The 13,940-nt window shown below is 41.3% G+C and overlaps 1 protein-coding gene across 8 annotated transcripts in view; it reads left to right on the top strand.

Moving 5' to 3' along the window:
* Nucleotides 1-13,940, top strand: part of Rad1 (RAD1 checkpoint DNA exonuclease) — a 73,178-nt gene that overhangs the window by 6,259 nt on the left and 52,979 nt on the right. For 4 of the 8 annotated variants that reach the window (XR_008219447.1, XR_008219446.1, XR_008219445.1 and 1 more), the window contains exon 5: nucleotides 1,526-1,624. Coding sequence is in view for 5 of the 8 variants with exons in the window: in XM_052743130.1 (XP_052599090.1) it covers nucleotides 1,526-1,624 (99 nt within the window). In the remaining 3 variants the exon portion in view is untranslated. The other 4 variants (XM_052743131.1, XM_052743133.1, XM_052743134.1 and 1 more) reach the window with 3 other exon arrangements.

The raw sequence follows: 13,940 nt of genomic DNA, 5'->3' as shown, positions 1-13,940 counted from the left end.
TAGTGTGTGGAAATGGTAGTGAATTCTTTTTCTGGATATGCTAAAATTTGAAGTTCATATGGCACTGGGGTAATTAGATACTTGGACACAGTGCTCAGGAAATCAGCCTAGACTGGACATTTAGATCTGAGGACCATCGTAACTGCAAGATAGTGGAGCATAAGATACTAGGAGAGAAGCTGTATTAGAAAGGAGAAGACTGACTGACTGGGAACCTGGAGAGAAGACACTGAGCTTGGGGAAGATCTCCCAGGTCAGATCGCTGTGCTTCTCAGCATGTTCCTCCCATAACAAATGCTACGCAGTTCTTGGAGATTAAACTCAGAAGTGTATATATTTGCCAACGGTACAATGGGCAAGATCGTTAAACTTCTAAGATCAGTCTAACACACAGAAATGCCATAATAGTGAAGCATAATTTAAAGGCAGAACTACATGTAAATGGTTCAGCAGTAAAAGCTAGGAACAGGACCCACACTTACAGTGGTTTAGATCAAGGTTTTCCATTATTAACAGTTCTCTGAGGTATATTCAGATTTATATATATATATGAATAAGGAAAGTTAATTCTGATTATACAGCTGTATAGAGTATATAGCGTGTACTCTGATGTGAGATTTTCTTCAGAGCTGTTTCTAGGCTGCAGAGATAGTTCAGGCAATTAAGAGCATATTCTGCTCTTTCAGAGGACCCAAGTTTCATTCTGAGCACCGTGTCAGGCAGCTCACAACTGCCTGTAACTGCAGCTCCAAAATGATCTTTGAGAGCACCTGGAGTCACATGCACAGACACACACACACACACACACACACACACACACACGTGAATAAAAGTAGAAAGTAAAAGTATTTTAATATTTTGTTACTGGATACTTTCTACAACGTCCTGTGGAAAGCTTCATTATGGTGCTGGTAAGGTGTTTTTTAGCTGTGTGTGGTGGTACATGCCAGTAGTCTCAGCATTTGGAGGCGGAAGCAAGAGAATTGAGTACAAGACCAATCTGAACTATACAGCTTGGGCCTATTATGTGGGAACGCCCAAGCAACCAAGTTTTTTTTTTATTGTTTTATATATTTATATATACATAATATTTTTTATATTTATAAATACACACACACACACACACACACATTGTGTGTGGTCTATGTGTATGGTGCCTTTGCCCTTATGTGCACATGTAAGGTCAGCAAAGGACATTGAGAGTCTGCTCTCTCTGCTCTCCATCTTATTGCCTTGAATCACAAGCTCCTCATTTTGGCTAAGCAGCTGCCTACTGGGCTCTGAGAATCTTTCAGTCTTCATCTTTTAGTGGTAGGGTTATAGATATGTAGTCATGTCTAACCTTCATGTGAGTTCTGGGGATTTGAACTCAGTTCCTGAGGCTTGCACTGCAAATGCACTGAACCATCTCCCCAGTCCCTATGACCAGTTTTGTATATGTCATTTAAGGCAGCGATTAAGGTAGATCCTAATATTGCTTATTATTGAACTGATGAATAAATGAGTAACTTACTTTCACCTATAGGTTATCTACTTTTGGAAATGCAGGAAGCTCCCACCTTGACTATCCCAAAGATTCTGACTTGATGGAAGCATTTCACTGTAATAAGACCCAGGTTAACAGGTCAGTTCTTAATATAAAGGTTGCATTGTTGATAAAGATGAAGTTAAGTACCAAATTTCCATATAAAAACAAAACAGGTAATTTTTAATATATGAAAATGTATCACATTTAAAAAAAATAGATGGATGGGCTCTGTATTTACTTGAGGATATTGGGTTGTAATCACAGGTAGATAAAGTGAGAGAAAAGACTGACGCATTGGCAAGTACTTACTGCTCAGTTGTTCCTGGCTAACTTTGTCCTTTACTTAGTGTTATGTGCAGTGCATTTAGTGGACCCAAATAACAGCTTTTCATTTACTCTCCTACAGATACAAACTTTCTTTACTGAAACCCTCTACAAAGGCATTAGCTTTATCCTGTAAAGTATCTATTCGGACAGATAATCGAGGATTCCTCTCCTTACAGTACATGATTAGAAATGAAGATGGGCAAATATGTTTTGTGGAATATTACTGCTGCCCCGATGAAGAAGTTTCTGAGTCCTGAGTTATTCATTGTGAATATGTGTATGTATTTATAGTTGTATTGTCACTCTGACTACATAATCTTCCTGATTTTATACTGGATTGTCTATAGAGACTCTTGGAGAAGACAGGAGCAAGGTCCCATTTTGCAAATATTTTTATTTTGTGAATAAATGTTTTCATATAGCCATAAAGTATGTCTTATTGTACTGTTCCTGTGATTATCTTTTTTTAATTTATTCATTTATGTGTATGTGTGTTTTTGCCTACTTTGGACAGATGTGCACTGCATATGGGACTGGTGCCTGCAGAGTTCATAAGAAGGCCTTAATGCCTTAGAATTGGAGTTACAGATAGTTGTCAGCCACCAAGTGTGTTCTGGGAAGCAAACCCCAGTCCTCTGCAAGAGCAACAATGCTCTTAACCACTGAGCCAGCTCTCCAGCATCCCCATCTCTCACACACACAAAATTTGGTTTTTCCAGACAGGGTTTCTCTATGTAACAGCTATGGCTGTCCTGGAACTCACTTTGTAGACCAGGCTGGCCTCGAACTCACAGAGATCTGCCTGGCTCTGCCTCTTGAGTGCTAGGATTAAAGGTTTGTGTCACCATGCCTAGCTCTGTAGTTTATTTTTCCCTGAACACCATACGGACAGCCTTTGGGGTTACAGGTTTTCTTCTTCTCAGAGCTGCATGGTGCAGGTAGCACCTGACACCTTCCATTTGCCTACAGAAGCTTCTTGACCAAATCAAAACCAGCTATTGAGTATTTTTGTATTTTTCTGGGTAGTTTTTACTAAAATAGTTTTTGTGGCATATAGATTCTTTTGTCATTAACAAAACATATTAAACCATAGCCCTGTAAGTAGAAAAAAAAAACACATGACTATAATAAAGTTCTGACTCTTTACCACCGGGCTAGGTAATAACAATGTAAACAGGTACTGATTGTTTAGAGGTATGATATTTTGTCATGGGAAAATACTGACATTCTATTGCAAGATTCATTTAGCGTTCCTGGCAATTATCTGTTTATTCCAGGCATTATGACTCCTGTCCCCAAATAAAAGTACCCAAGACTAATGATGGTTAAAAATGATTCAGTGCTATCCACCAAAATTTAAGGGTGCCTTTGGAATGCTCCACCCTAAAATAGCACACAGAGCACTGGAGAAAGCAGGTGACTAAGGCCCAGGGTTACTAGTGATGACTTGTGAGTATCCCAGACAATCTCAGTATGTCCAGCAGCTACCAGGCAGGTCGATGTTTGTGAACTGTAGTGTGTGTCTTGAGAAGGAAATGGATGAATCTATTAAGTGTCAAAATATTTTCTGTTTCCATGAACTCTTAGAACAGCCCTAAAATATAATTATGAAAGGGAACCGGTTGACATTTGAGGGACTACAGTTTTCCTTTATGCTGTGGGATGGTCTGTATGTCAAATGTGTTGCTGATTGGTCAATGAATAAATCACTGATTGGCCCGTGGCCAGGCAGGAAGTATAGGCGGGACAAGGAGGAGAATAGAGCTGGGAAGTGGAAAGCTGAGTGAGGGAGACTCTGCCAGCCGCCATCAGGACAAGGAAGATGTAAAGTACCGGTAAGCCACAAGCCACGTGGCAAGGTATAGATTAATAGAAATGGATTAATTTAAGCTGTAAGAACAGTTAGCAAGAAGCCTGCCACGGCCATACAGTTTGTAACCAATATAAGTCTCTGTGTTTACTTGATCGGGTTTGAGCGGCTTGGGACTGGCGGGTGAGAGAGATTTGTCCTGACTGTGGGCCAGTCAGGAAAACTCCAGCTACACCTTTATATTTAAAGTAAGAAAATATTATAACATTTAGAATTTTTCTAACTGGTTTCTACTAACCCCTCTCCATCAGCACACACAATACATTAAAAATTGGATACACATGATTTTGGGGTTTGTTCATTGTGTACCTAGGTATTCATTAATATTTGTTAGATGGAAGAATCTCTACTTTGAGATTGTGTTTTAACTTGCTATTTATTAAACAATTTTTTAATTGAGTCTATTGATAGAGTTAGTTAAGAAGGGTAGACATCTACATTTAAAACTATTTTTTTAGGTGCATATGGTTGGGGGTTGTGGTTGTCTAAATGTATGTTTAATTATATGTGTGAGTGTGTGCACTTGAGTGCAGGTGTCTACAGAGGACAATCTGGAACTGGGGTTGCAGTTGTGAGTTTCCCCGGGTAGGTGCTGGGCACCAAACTCAGGTCCTCTGCAAGAGCATTATGTGCTCTTAATCACTGAGCTGCCTATTCAGCCCCAAATCATTCTAACATCAAGGTGCTGACTTAATAAAGAGTTTTTATGTATGTTTTCCTTGACCTAGAGATTTATTTTTTTAAACGAGCTTGCTGTGGATGTCTTTCTGTGTGCTGTGAATATGTGTTGCCCTGATTGGTTGATAATAAAGCTGTTTGGCCTATGTTATGCCCTAAAGGGCAATCTGCTACAGTATCAATGTGCCTAGGTGCATATAACCTGGTGTGTTTAAAAGTAACGCTGCAAAGTGAGGCTCAAGTTCAGTGGCTCAGCACTTGCCTAATGTGTTCATCCCCCTAAGTTTTATTTCAGGCGACAAGAAACAGAGTGCGAAGGCAGGAAGGGGAGGAGTCTATATATTCATACAAAAAATTGTAAAATGAATGTAGACGCACATATGAAGGTCCGAGGACTCTTCAGTTTGGTCTATCCTTCTACCCTTTATTGAAGCAGGTCTTTCTTTTCATGTGCTACGTACTCCAGACTAGCTGGACCATAAACTTCTGATTCTCTTCGCCTCCCATCTTGCCCTAGAGTGCTGGGATTGCAGATACACAACCGCATCCAGGGTTTTCTGAAGTCCTGAGGATTGAACACAGGTTCCCAGGCTTGCATGGACAGCACTCTCCCCACTGAGCTCCACATATCCCCCAGCTCTGTCGTTCTGAAAGAGCCCTACTCCAAGTGTCGAGACTGCCAAATCTCCTGCTTCAAGCAACTGCAACTAATTTTTATAGGGATAATTTCCATCAGATATTCTGCGACTTATGAAAGTTTAATAAATGAATCTCATCATTTTGAGTGGTTAAATAAATTCTAGGTAGATACATAAAATGGAGAATAAACAAGTTAAAAAGAAAAAGGCTATCTTCCTATTTGTGGCAAGTGAAATTTTACCAAAAAGAAAATGATATAAACTTTAAAAAGACAAAACTGAAACTTGTAAAACCCAGCTTGTGTTCATTCATTGGCTGTATGTGAAATGACCTTTAACAGCACCCAAGTGTCGCCTGCTCTGCCCGAGGACGCCCTCCTCTGGGTGGTGTCTCACTGGAGCTCATTAAACTTCATGTAGCTGAAGTTTTTCCTGTATCCCGCTCAGACCCAAATAAACACAGAAGCTTATATTATTTACCAATGATAGGGCCTAATGGCTCAGGCTACTCACTAGCTAGCTCTTACATCTTAAATGAACCCATTTCTATAAATCTATACTTTGCCACATGGCTTGTGGCTTACGGGTACTTTTACATCTTGCTTCTCCTGGTGGCGGCTGGCAGCATGCTCTCTGCTCTCCTTTCTCTTCTTGTCTATCTGTTTGGATTTCCTGCCTGCCTCTAAGCTGCCTAACACCTTTATTTATCATAGAGATGTTAGGAGTACTTGAGCATCCAGATCTGTCATGGATAGGGATTTTGATGATCTTTGAATGTTTTCCTTGTGAAATTAGTAGCTTATGGATCAATATAAGATAGTTGTAGATTTCCTTGGTAACTAAAGAAATTCAAGGTTGTAAATTGACTAAATTAAGAAAAGTCCCTTATCCTTTCATTAAAAAGAAGAGTCCTGTTAGGGCTGTAGCCTGTCCCTGTAGAAACGGTGCTGAAGTTTGGTTCCTAAACAATTTTCCTACTGTTACTGTCTTAGAGGGTTTGGTTGGTGTTACTGTCTGAGAGGTTTTGATTGGTGTTATCGTCTTAGAGGGTTTGGTTGGTGTTACTGTCTGAGAGGTTTTGATTGGTGTTATTGTGTGAGAAGTTTTGGTTGTTGTTATTGTCTGAGAGGTTTTAATTGCTGCTACTGACTAGGTTGGAACAATATTGTCTGGTCTCTGATCAAGTGGAACTTTGATATGAAAGGGTGGGTGGATGTCTTAAACCATAAGTGGAACTCAGTGAGCTTATGGACAGATTGCAGAAACTTTGCTAAAGCCACTTAAACATCTCCATATGACAGAATTTGATTTGGGCTTGGATTTCTAACTTGATATGGAGATCATAAGAAAATAGCTTACCCTCATACACCCAAAAATGCTACTGCCAGTTAGCTAATTCAAAAAAGTTATGTAGCTCAGCCCCATTAGCAACAGTAAATATTTGTTTACAGCCATGCCATCCCAATCTAGTCAGTCTCAGAAGCTAAGCAGAGTTAGTCCAGTTAGTACTTGGATGGGAGAAATATCAAGAGTTTGTGTGATCCCAGTCACTGGTTCCCAACAGACTGAAAGTAGCTTGCTACTTACCTAGCTTCCAAAGAGAATGCAATTTTAAATTAGGTTATGCTATACTCAACTTGTCTACTGTTTCTTTTGGGGGGAAGGGGGTGCGTGTAACTCTCCCCCACCCATGCCACCACAAGATAGATGAGTAATGGGGACAGTTCTCCCATGCTCACAACTTCAGGGCTGGTTTACCCACACCTGTACTAACAGGGTTGGCTCTATTGTGCTGCCCTGTAGAGGTGCAGGGCCTGCTGTCCCGAGTGTTGCAGCTGGTGGAGGTCAGGGATAGCTCTTGGGCTCTTATGACCACAGGGCCATCTCACACTTGTCCTAGGCATTGATAGGCAGGCGGGGAGGGCGACTCTCCCCCACCCATGCCGCCTCAAGACAGATGAGTAATGGGGACAGCTCTACAACATTTTTAAGTTTTGGTGGAACTACCCAGTATGTTACCACAGTGGATTCGTGCCTATATATTTCTCAAATTCACAAACTAGTATGTAGACGTGGAAGTAACTCTTCCAAGCCTATTTAAGTCAATCTGGAACTTCCAAATATGAGCAAATGTCTCATCTCCAGGCAGGGCGAAAATTAACAATGACAAGCTGAGTAACCAGTAAATGACAAAAAGAGGAGTCAGGGCTGCACCTGGGGACTTTGATTCTGAGTGACAGACTAAAGCATTCTGGGAGAAAGCTGGCAACAGCCTGGAGAGAGCCTGCCGGTCTGTGGACTGGCCTTGAGGTTATGATGCACACATGCTCTGGCCACAGCCAAATGCTGCTCACTACTTCCTGTCACTTAGGGATTGTGTGATTAGTGGATTTTACAGGCTGAACAAATAACTTCTTGAATAAGGAGCCAAAATGTTTTGTAAGTCCTAAGTAGTAGGGTAGTTGATAGTGAGACATGGATTGTCCCAAAGACAAAGCCTGTCAGGGTGATGGGAGAAAAAACATTTTTTTAAAGACTTTTATGCATTATGTACACAGTTTTCTGCCTGCATGCCAGAAGAGGGCACCAGATCTCATCATAGATGGTTAGGAGCTACCATATGGTTGCTGGGAATTGAACTCAGAACCAGTGCTCTTAACCTCTGAGCCATCTCTCCAGGCCCAGGGAGAAAAAAATTTTAAAGTTGTGTAAACTGCTGTGAAATTTCTGTCTTGCCTTTTTATACATGAAAAATAATATAATTCAATAATGCCCATTTCTTTTCCTAGACAGTTCATCAGCTGAGGTATGTTTTCACAAACCTTTTCTAAAGATTTATTGCTTATTTGTGTGGGGGGGGAGGGGCACACACCATGACGCCTGTGTGGAAGTGAGAAGACAACTTTCGAGAGTCTTCTTGCCTTGGACCCGGCTGGCCCAGAGTCTCCCTTATTTCTGTTGCAGGGCTGCATACCAGGCTGGCTGGCTTATCAGCTTCTGCTTCCAGATGACTCTCCTGTGTGCCTCTCATCTCACCCTAGGAGTGCTGGGATTTCAGAATCAGGTCCCCGCATCCAGCTTTTTATTTCTCGTGTGTTCAACGATCCAGCTCAGGTAGTCAGGCTTACACAGATAGCACTTTTAGGAATAGAGCCACCTTCCCAGGCCACCCTTTTCTAAAGATTTTTAAATCCAGCCTGCTGGAGGCAACGTGGAAGGAATAACTGACCTTAGACACAATCCCTTAATATCTCTTGTCCTACCCGTAATTTTTTCATTTATAAAATAAAGTCCATTCTGATTCTGATATATGATCATATCAGGGCAAATGTCTCAGGAGACTCAGACATTACTCACAAAGACGTTTTAGTAACCTTAAACAGGCTGTGACTAAAACCACTTCCAAATAGTTTATTAGGATGTCCATTGATCAACTGCTTAGTAAGGTACTGTATAATTTTTTTTTTTTTTGGTTTTTCGAGACAGGGTTTCTCTGTGTAGCTTTGCGCCTTTCCTGGAACTTGCTTTGGAGACCAGGCTGGCCTCGAACTCACAGAGATCCGCCTGGCTCTGCCTCCCGAGTGCTGGGATTAAAGGCGTGCGCCACCACCGCCCGGCGGTACTGTATAATTTTTAAAGTGAGGACTGGGTATGTGGTGTAGCTGCATGTGGCTCTATTCAACCCACAGTATCTTGGGGGTGGAAAGTACAGACTTAAAGGAATGAATTACAATAAAAAAAAGTGAGAAGAGTCATAATAAGAGCAAATTCCTAAAAGTGACATGAAGTCCAACCTAGACAAAGCGCGATCCAAAGATTTCTTTACCGAGTTATAGATCAAGGCTTCAGTTTCTAGCTCTTACACATCCCACCTACAATGCTGTGAGGTGGAACTTTTTCCTCAAGAATCTTTAGAATACAATTCTTAGTTTAAAAAAAAAAAAAAAGGCCGGGCGGTGGTGGCACACACCTTTGATCCCAGCACTCGGGAGGCAGAGCCAGGTGGATCCCTGAGTTGAGGCCAGCCTGGTCTACAGAGCGAGATCCAGTACAGGCACCAAAGCTGCACAGAGAAACCCTGTCTCAAAAAAAAAAAAAAATCTCTTCCACATTGGCTCTGCCACTGCTGTCCATGCTGATAAACACATTCTGCACTCTAGAATTTGGGTTAGCAACAAAGTTGTTTTTATTGTTGGCTAGCTTATGTAGACTTCTTAATTCACTGATTACGTGAGACCTAGAAGGAAAGAGAAAAGCATTTTCATTGTCTAGGTTCTTCCCTTGGATGACAGCCCTCCCACACCACATCACTGCCTCTGTGTGGAAAGGCTGTGTGCTCATCCTGAGGCAAGGACAGTATCCTATGACTTCCCATTACCATACTCAACCCTGCTGAGTCTTTAAACATGTCCAAAACAGGACCAGAGCCTTGCATTCCTCCTAAAAGACCAAGAAGCTCTTCCCTGGACTTAGTTGGCAAAGTCTGGGTAACAACTCCCTACATCATGTTTAATAGCAGCTGAGAAAAACCTACCTCATTTATCCAGTATACTTCAGGATTTTCAAATAATTTCTGAAGAGCACAGAGATTCAAATCCCAGAGGTATACCGTAAGCCATAGAGGACCCACCTTGCCTGTTTCTGGCCATTAAGGCTTCTATACTCTTTCCTAATACTGGAAGAGCTGAGCTAGCTTAGAAGTATGGGCCAAAATACTTATCCACAAAGTTTCTGCAAAGAGTGATTTTCAGACACTGTTTATGCCTCAAGTCTACAAAAAGGGTGATTTTCATAGCCCATGGAGGGATGGAGTTACTACATTCTGCAGAAATCTGATACACAAGTTTGCAAGGAACTTGGGGTTGTACATGTACAGTGTCACTAAAGACTGTTTCATGCTCTGACTACTCCTGCCTAACGTACAGGGAATTACCTGTGGCTTTAGTTACCTAGTCAGTAAAGGAGAGCATGTTAGCAGGGGAAACAGGCACAGATTTACTTCCGTTCAAGGGTCACACCAAATCAGAGGTGGCCACAGATCTGAGGACTGCGACTGCTAGGATAGTAACCAGAAGTCAGCCACCACTTGGTGGCAGGATTCCCCTGCGCAAAAGCCTCTGTGTTGCAAGACCGACTTTGCACTGGGCATAATAATCAATCTCTGTTTGAGGTTTAAGTGTTTATTTCAAACTATTTACATTTTCTGTTTTCAGGGGTTCTGGATCTCTTTTGAAACGCTAACCAACAAAATGTTTTCTACATTAGCTTGGTATTAGTTTTTCCAAGCAGCCAGCCCCTGCCCCATTTGCTTTAAGCATCAATGCTGTAACGCAAAGATCATAAAATCACGATAATAAAAATAGCTGTTAATTTAGTACATGGTTACTGTGGGCCAACACTTTGCAAGTGCTTTATCTATTTCTTACAGCAATCCTGACACAGATAAGTGTGGGAGCCCACAGAGGTTTGCTAGTGAGATCTGAGCTTGCTCTACCCAAAAGGGCTGCATAAGGGGGTGGATTGACCACATGTATGGTTACCAGCTGATTGGAAGGGTCTGCACTTGGCTGTGCTAGGGGGAGGTCTTTTGCTCCACCCCTTGGCACTCCTATAAAAAGCCCTTTAGAAGAGACACAAGGGGCCAGTGGATAAGGATCCAGGCCCTCCTGAGGCTATCCTGTGTTTCTATCTGTCTCTCTCCCCTCTATATTTCTAGCTAAATCTCTTATCCCTCACTCCTCAAGAGTACCCTGGGGGGAAGGTGGGGGGGGTCCCCCACAGGTAAGGTTTTCATCTCTATTTTATAGAAAAGCCAAATGGGATTACATGTAACTAGAAATATTAGTAGTTTGAATCCAGGCCTCCCTGTTTCCAGAGTGACAGTGAAACTGTGGCCCACTGCATTGCCAAGGCTGACCTCAAGGCTTAAGTGATCTGTCTGTTGCCACCTCCCAAGCAGCTGGGACTAGAGGCAGGTGCCACCATGTCCAGCTTTTGAGCTACTCTTAACCACTGTGAATCATGAGGAACAATTAGTTCATAGGGACATGTTAAAATCAAGTTTCTATGATCAGATAAATAGTTGGTTGTTGACATAACTGCTATCCTAAGACTTCATCATGCCCTAAAGTAGGACCCAAATTCTTTATCAAACTGCAAAATCATTCTTGAACCCTCAGATCAAGTATGTCCTACATCCTTTGATTTGAACAAAACCATCGTCGTCTATTTTGGTCCTAAAGATAGTATAAAGTTTCACTTGCTAAAATTTAAATTACTGTCTCAAAAATAATTCAGCTACATAAAAATACAGCATTAATAATAATGTGCTCTAAAGGTGTAGGTAGAGAATCTAGTATATTCAAAGGCCTGAGGCAAAGCAGCCCACATCACTTTATTTATTACTGCTTGGTTTTTTTCTAAGCTGATTGCTACCACAGTTCTTTGTCCTTCCCCAGGTAGCCTGTGTGCATCTCTTGGAGTCAGCATCCGCTAGTTGAAAGTGCAGCCCTGTGCAAGAGCTAAGTACTTACCATTCTTTCCAGGCACTGCCCTCCTTCATTCTGCTTTGTCTTTGCATACACTTTTCTTCCTTCCTGGAATGAGTTCTCTTTTCGGTCTGCATGAACTTTCCCTTTGGGAAACAGCTCAGTGGTTACACTCTGAAGGCTTTTCTGGGTCCTCTAGCTACTGTCTCCTCCTTATCCTCGCTGCACAGGGGGCTCTAATCTGGAACTCATGTTTTGTATTTTTATAGTTTCTTTGAGCTATTTCCTGCGCTGAAGGCTATCCCCTTATGGTGAATGAAATGTTTTATTTATGTTGCTAACCTCTGACCTCTCTGGCTCTATCTTATTTAGTAGGTGCTTACCAGATGTTAAAGGCATGCATAAGACAGGTAGACTGAGTCCAAAATGTATGAGTGACTCGGAGCATAATTGCTATCCCACAGGAGGGTCACTGCCTCAGAGGACAGTATTCTTTTCTCTACCCCTGAATAGCAAATAATTGTTGATAGTATAGGTATTCCCCTGCCCACAGCGTATGGCAGAAAATGCCAATAAACCAAACACTACCAAAGCTGGAACTTTGCTGTTGACCTGCAAGTACCACTCCAGGAAGTTAATAACAGAGAGATACCATGAAATGAAGTGTGTGAACTTGTCTTGTCCTATTCCACACTAGACCCTCCTACTTGTCCATTTTGTGGGCAAGGAAGAATGGCTGTGGACTATCCATCTCCCCGTGGTTCTGCCAAAGACAAGGAACCCCCAGAACTGCCTCCTAGTGGCTTAGGAGTCACTGTTTGCCATAAAGGAGATCTGAAGGCAGAGAACTAAAGGCTCCCAAGTTTTTCTTCTCCATGTGAGCCACTGTATCAAGCTAGTGCTTGAATCCTGATCTGGAAAAGCTGTTGCCAGTTAGTGTCTGGACCCTGAAGCCAATGGTCCTTCTCACTCTCTCATACTGACCAAATACTCTCCCTTTTAATTTCACAAAGGTGGTTTTCACGCTTCATTCCTTCACCTTTCCTCTCCCAGCCTCCCAGCCCAGAAGCAGCTGCTCCATTGTGTTTACATGCCCAAGATGAGGAAGGACGGAATGCAGGTAATGGACATGAGCTCTGAAAGAAGATGTAAAGCTAATAGTTTCTCTAGTTCTAATTATGTCATAGATTTTTTTCCTTTCTGGGTGGTGAATAAAGCCACTAAATACATTTGATATTAAAAGAGTAAAATCCAATGTCAAGTTCTAGAGCTTCAGAATGGCTACTCTAACTGAATAGAAGTTAGATGTCATTAAGATGTATTGACATTAGGTTTGGTGTATGCCAGTCCCCTACCCCACAAGTTTTTATAATAAAATTTATTTAAAAACAGAAAAAGATGCTTGGGCCCTGATAGGTCAATGGACTCTGTGGTACCTGCTTTCTTTCTCTTGTAAAAAGGAAACTTTTTTTTTACCCCCTCTGTTGGCATATATAGCTTCAAAATTCATCAAAAAACTCTTTCAACATAACTTCTCGGTTTGCAGTTGTCCCAGAGATATTTGACTAGGATGAAAATGAAGGTGATACTCCATGCTTTCTCACTGCCAATCAGTCTGGATTAATAGTCACAGCCAATATCTATTAATCTCATTTTGCCTACTACATGCTGGTGCAAAGTGCTTTGTGTAAATACTCTCACTCTGCATTATGTTTGTATAGTATAGATTCTATTTGACCCCTCATTAAAGAAAGCTGAAATTTAGGATAATTTGTATGTGAAAAGTGTTGGAATGAATGAGATTCAAACAGCTTTGTAACACAACATTTAGTCTGTGGTCTAAATTATTCTATAGTTAGGACTCTCTTGTAATAGAAGGACCAGTCTGCAAGGTAGTAAGTGACTTTCTCATTATGGAACATGTTTAATCAGGTACTGGACAGACAATCTCAAAAAGTTGTTCTACTAATAGAGTTCGTGCTAATCTTAGTAAATGGGGATTTCCTATTTGCCAGTAGAATGACTTTTATTAGTCCCCACTCACTTCACATCTGCCATCATTATCATCATCATCTCTAATTATCACATGCTCCATGCCAGATGTCTTTCCAAACAGTTCTCCTCACATTAACTCATTTACTTACAACAACCATATGAATTGGGCATTCTGTGCTTATCCCTAGTTCATGGATGAGGAAACTGATCAGTGATTTGTCCAAGACCAAATGGTAATACACAATAGAGCTGTAACAATGGCTGTAACCCAGCCATTGGTGTAATCCCAATTCTTACTGCTACATTGAATTATCTCTTAACATTGACACTTGTGTCACATGCTTGAGTTTATCTATCATCACAAATAAAATGCATGTCATAAAATTTAATATAAAATAACAGAAGTATATAGCATA

This window comes from Peromyscus californicus, unplaced genomic scaffold (assembly GCF_007827085.1).
Source record: "Peromyscus californicus insignis strain IS unplaced genomic scaffold, ASM782708v3 Scaffold_18__1_contigs__length_77618521, whole genome shotgun sequence".
NCBI lineage: Eukaryota > Metazoa > Chordata > Mammalia > Rodentia > Cricetidae > Peromyscus > Peromyscus californicus.
This window is presented reverse-complemented; position numbering and strand designations above follow the sequence as displayed.